The following is a 6,046-nucleotide window of genomic DNA, read 5'->3' as shown; positions in this document are numbered from 1 at the left end:
TAACTGTTGCATCTTGAGTACTTTGACAAATGGTTCCCAACAAAGGATGTTTTACTAACAAGGTTCGGGAGGAGCGTGTCAGATACTTAGCCTAATCAACACCGGTGGACCACAATCAAGTAATCGGTACCACAATATAAATACTGCTGATTTACCTCTATCCACTGACAGTTTATCAGCATTCCGTTTGCACCTTTTGCCATTACGTGTCACACTCAGCTTTTCCCATAAAACGACAAGACATATACTGGAGATTCTTCAGTTATCCAGCCAATATGCTGGCCCCAGGATTGCTCCTTCTCTGACAGACACCGCTGCCGAGCTCCGGACTTAGGTGTGGCTGCTGCTGTTCTGCTCGGCAAGCGACGCGCTCTCGGTGACGTCGTGGCTTGACCTCGCCTCTACCGGCATCACTTCCAATTTTCCTCGGCATTCGCTTATGCCAACAATTCCTCCAATCGGGAAGTTGACTGTATTTAAGTCTGAGGCAAACACTGATTAATTCCCATGCTCAGTCCTCGCGAAGGTAAACAAGCAGATCCATACGATCTAAGTCATTCTTCTCCCAGCAGCAGCCAACCTCACTCCTACTCTAAATCCATAACAGCAGGGCGGCCAATATATCAAGCAAAGACCGCAAGGCCCTGAACTCGCCTTGGTTCATTGCCCAGCTGCACACAAGCCTTGTTGAAAATCATTTTTAGGTAAAATTGCTAAAATGTAACCTTAATTTTCGCTATTATTTTTTCCTGTATTTTAAATTACTCGTCACTCAGATAACGGATGGAAGGTTGATTTGCGAGAAATGAAACCAACCATGTACCTAAATGATTAACAATTATAGGCGCATAATGTTTTTTACAGTCTATGGGTTTACCACAAGTAAACAATCAAACAACTAACAAGTATAATTAATGACCAAGTGGAACTAGCAACTTAATTCACATGTGATGTGAGTATTTCTAGACACCTCTCTTAAGTCTCTAGCCAACTTGCTGCTCTAGCTAATTTATCAGTACTTGCTTTCTTGTGTGGTTAAGAGGAAAATGCATGTCTTTTTAACTTCTTATGGTTGCTAGGGAAGTCTAAAAAAAAAAACTAAATCTAAACAACAATGGCCAGACTGGCTGCAACGCAGGCTTCAGTTTTCCACCCCGAGCCACAGAGGTCGCTGTTAAGCAGGAGGAAGCAGCCTTCGCGGCCCCTGCTCATCTCTCTCACAGCTCTCGACTTCATCACAATTCAATCACAATTTATTTTTTAGCAATATCACTGCCTGTTCCACCAGATACTGTTGCGTTGGAGATGTGCAGATACTGTTGCGCAATGTGATGATTATAGTTTAATGTAATGATTAGTTTAAGTAAAGTATGAAAGCAATTAATTATACAGTTCCACTGAACAAACTCAACATAACGCATCACAATCAATATAATGTATATGTACATTATATCAAAAGCCTTCAAAGGGCACTAACGTCCCGACAATAGTTTCTACATGTGCATGTCATTGTGCAATCTAATCCTCATTTGGCTAAACCTTTAATTCGAATGTACACTATTCTTAATATTTGGACAATTCTTTACGTCAGGCATGCTACAGCAATCACAAATCCTTGAATGTGGACATCAAATGTTGCCATTTTTCAATACATTTAGGTATTTCACTAAAGTAACCTGTTCAGCTTTCCCCGACAGGTGGCATGAATCAAAGTAGGGTTTATTATCAGCATCTTTGAACCCCCGCCTTCTTGGTTTCTCATTAGCCCATTGAAGTGGCTAATCTGAAAATTCTGGGATTAGAAACTCCTAATCGATCTGTCAGTTTCATATAATTTACCTTTTTTAAGCATAATCACCCTGATTGCTCTTGATGAATTCGCTTTCTCAACCGTAGAACAATGATCATGCAATAGATATGGAGAGAAAAAGAAAAGGGAGAAAAAAAGTCTTGGGTCTTAGCACTTGGCTGGCAAACGTTGACATCACCTCAACTTCCAAGCTATGCCCACACATCCAGTCAATGCACTTGGGGTACACTGACACAGGAAATTCTATTGCATTGTATGCTTACCTTCGAAGGCAAGCCGAACCAAGATTTTCTGACGTTATTGGAAGAATCTTATTGGATTCGCTAAACAACTATGCAAAGTAATCCTCATAGCATCTCCTTTAGACAACTCAAATTGCTCCAAGTATTGAACTCCCTGGCAGGTGCTGCAAGAGTGTGGCAAGCGGAGTAAATGTTTCTCTTTCAACTACCGGCAGGGCTCACCCATCTGATACAGAGTAATGAATTCCTGTCAGATGCGGAGAGAGCCTTCCGGTCGAGCAACCTTACCTTTTCCTACTAACTACTGGCAGAGTTTACCCGTCTGATGCCATGAGTATTAAACTCCCGTCAGATGCTGGAAGAGCTTCATGGTCGAATGAACATTTTTTTTCAACCAACACCGTTGCTTGCCTGTCCGTGCGCGAGTATTGAACTCTCATCTAAGGCTGCAAGAGCCCTCCCGGTCAAGCATTCTTGGCCTTTCCGTCCAACTACCGGCGTACCCATCCGGTGCCGCATGCATCAAGCTCCCACCATGATCCACTGATATGTCATTTAATGTACATTTGAAACATAAAAGAGACAAATTTCAGTAATAAAATTTGTTTTGTAAGTTTCTCTCTGTCTCACTCGCCCTAAAACTAATATCGTCATATCAGCCTTAAGGGGACACTGGTAACTGAAGACCTACTAGTGCCCTATTTGTTTATTTTTGTTTATTCACTGTTATATTGGTGTTTGTTTAAATATTACATTTAAGACTGGGAGATTAAAATAAAAACAGAAAGTCATATACAGAGACCATGGAGATCCATTAGTTCAAACCTACTTTAATTGTAATAATTTTGTTTGATGTATCATATTAGGCTAAATTAACAAAATCGCTTGATACATAACACAACAGGATCAAAAACTTTTATTTTCATTTGGTATAATCTTTTTAATAGCTGATATAATCTCCATCATAAATAGATCTACATAAATCGATTCAATTTAGTCAGATTGTTCCTTTTTTGTGTGTGTGTATGACAGGTCGATTATTCAGACGTGTATTTAACAGTAAGATACACAATCTTTAAACTGAGGTACACAAGTATTGTTTTACATGCATGCAGACATGAAAATAATCAATACTTTTCTTGCCCATGTCTTTTATGTTATATTTTGGGAGGCTTTTTACCTTTATTGGACTGGACAGTAGGAAGAGAGAAACAGGACTGGGGAAGGACCTCAACAACTTGAGTCAGCTGAGGAACATGCCTGAGTGCTCCTCACAAGGCCATTGCTCTGACGTCCACAAGCATTTTGGTAATGAAACACAGTCAGTAGGACTGTAATATCACTGTATGAACATTCATCTGTCTGCATGACATCTAACTAGAATTATTAAAATATAAATCTTTAAAAAAATTCCTTAGTATGTATAATGATAGATTGAGTCTACAGTATTCACAGCAGACAATGATCTGCTTCTTCATTTGGACATAAATGTTATAAACATAACTGATGCTATGAAACTGATATGTTTATTTTCCATTGGTTTGAATACTTTTGGTACATTGACACTAATGGTGGAACTTAAAGTGGTGAAAACAGGCCAACGCAACAAAATAAATGCATGAGAAATTTATTGTTTCTGCTTATATTATCATTTATGTTTTCAGACCATGAATTTAACACAAGTCCATGATTCTTCTAACAGAGCTGAATCTGGTGTTGCTGTAGCCCATATCTCTGAAGCTCCTGTACTCTCCAGGTCTGAAGTATATCATCCTGCCTCTGTAGTGGGGCTGCTCATACATGAGCCAGTGGCCGTCCATCACATGGCAGGACTGGCAGTCGGACATGCGATAACGGTCCATGAAGGATTCACAGTCATCAGTCATCTCGTACATCTGACCTCCGAAGTTCTCCCTCTCGTAGATCCTCATTCTATAGGGTCCCCTGTACTGTAAGTTGAAATGTACTGATTCAGTCTGATTGAATACATTTCTGATTCAATACAGTGTGTTTCAAATAGGCCAAATCATTTAACTATTATTATTATACTAATTATTAAAATAAATATTATAATTTTATTTCATTTTTAATTTTAAATTTTTTGTTACCTGAGGAACCATGCGACAGGACCTGATGCCATCGCTCATTCCCATGCGCATGCAATCAGCATACTCGCCCCTCCTCATAAAAAACTGGTTTCCCATGTAGTTAGGACGGTCATAGACCACAAAGCAGCCACTCTCCACTTTGCATGAGTGACAGCGGCTGAGGTAGGTAGACATATCAGAGCAGTCACTGCTGCACTCATAGGAGCGACCCTGGAAGTTCCTGTCCTCGTAGAAGATGATCTACCAAGAAAATCAAATGTGAATATAAAAATATAAGTTGCCTCTCAATACATCTAATCTATAACGGTTCAATTAGCTGATGTTTTTGGCTTGAATTATCCACCAGGTATTTGTATTATAGTTTGTTTCTAATATAATTACCTATAACATATTGACTGTTTCCACATAAAAATAAATAAATAAAGTTTCTTTGCATTTAATACATTTATAGAAGATTTTGCTGTTTTTGGCAGCTCTTCTCCACTGGATTAAGGCCACCCAATACATACCTTGCCCATGTTTGCTAGTCTTCGTGGGATTCTGTCCAGTTGGTGTCTGTCTGACTGCTGCCTTTTATACTTTATAGGCTGATAATGGTTTTGTCATTCAAATACCCTGAAACCTGATGATTAAGCAGGTCTATGTTTTCTATTAATTTAAATTGTGCAATCACAGCCTACATGAAACAAACAGATTGAAAGATAAACAGAAAGAGAGAGAACGAGAGAGGGACAGCAATAGCAAGACAAATCATGTTTGCCGAGAGTTACCAAGTCTGAGGAATTCCTTAAAGTAGCAAACATTTACCAAGTAATTCAAAAGTAACAGTTGGAGTTTCATAAAGAGTCTGATTTGCTGTCTATTTTTATTTGAGTAAATTTATACAATTTACTCAAATAAATTGTACAGTATGCCGTAACTGATTTTAGATTTCCTCACATAATTGTAGCCATTTATTCTACAATTCTACCAAGAGAGGTCACCAAAATTATTAATAATGTGAAGCAATTGTATCAGCTTTGAAAAAATGCAGCCCATATTTCATTTCAAGTCCCTCTTTTCCTATTCTGCACTTTACTGCAGTTAACATTATTTTACATTTCTAGTTTATTTAATGGTTGTTTAGACATGAGCATAACGCAGATATGTATAAACTCTGTCCCTGTTATGTATCAATAAAAAAATAATTGTAAATAATAATACTAAAATAATATTATAAATAACATGTAGAGAAAAAAAAAATGTCAGGGTTGTTTGAAGCTTTAAGACCTGTGTCTGTACCTCAGCTTCTGTGGATGCCCAAATACTCAAGTTACAGGGGGCTTTATCATGATCAGTGTTGGGGAAAGTTACTTATAAAAGTAATGCATTCCAATATTGCATTACTCCTTAAAAAAAGTAACTAATTATGTTACTTAGTTATTTCTTATAGAAAGTAATGCATAATTAGTTACTTTTTGGAAAAAGTAACTCAGATATTTTCTTGTAAATTAAAATGTTATGCTTTACTTTACTAGTTACTTGAAAAAAGTAATCTGATTACATAACTTGCATATTATTTCTCACATATATACTTGCTTTATTGAACGTGAATTTATCAGATATTTTTGTCGTTTAGATACAGGGCTTAATTTGTGCCGGAACAAGCCGGATCCGGCACCTCTGATAATATTTTATTTATTTATTTTTAGAGAAAAAGTTTACTGTCTATTTGGTTCAAAAGTTATTAGCAAACATAATAAAAGAGATATTTTCAGACACTACCCAAGAACTGAGAAATATGCAAAAACATTTTATCATACAGTTCTATTATCTGTATAATAAGAGCTGTCCACACAGGCCTTTTCCATTCTATCGCACCACATTTCCATACGTAAAAATTTGGA

General features: G+C 37.5%; 1 protein-coding gene across 1 annotated transcript; it reads right to left on the bottom strand.

Moving 5' to 3' along the window:
- Window positions 1–3,662: 3,662 nt before the first annotated feature.
- On the bottom strand, window positions 3,663–4,718 carry LOC113053362 (gamma-crystallin M3-like). The gene is made up of 3 exons (XM_026218310.1): window positions 4,670–4,718; window positions 4,161–4,400; window positions 3,663–4,001 (listed from the first exon to the last, which is right to left on the bottom strand). Exons 1-3 carry the CDS (start codon window positions 4,676–4,678, stop codon window positions 3,726–3,728), a joined length of 525 nt encoding a protein of 174 aa, XP_026074095.1. The 5' UTR covers window positions 4,679–4,718; the 3' UTR covers window positions 3,663–3,725.
- Window positions 4,719–6,046: the final 1,328 nt, after the last annotated feature.

Source organism: Carassius auratus, chromosome 34 (genome assembly GCF_003368295.1).
Source record: "Carassius auratus strain Wakin chromosome 34, ASM336829v1, whole genome shotgun sequence".
NCBI classification, from domain to species: domain Eukaryota; kingdom Metazoa; phylum Chordata; class Actinopteri; order Cypriniformes; family Cyprinidae; genus Carassius; species Carassius auratus.
This window is presented reverse-complemented; position numbering and strand designations above follow the sequence as displayed.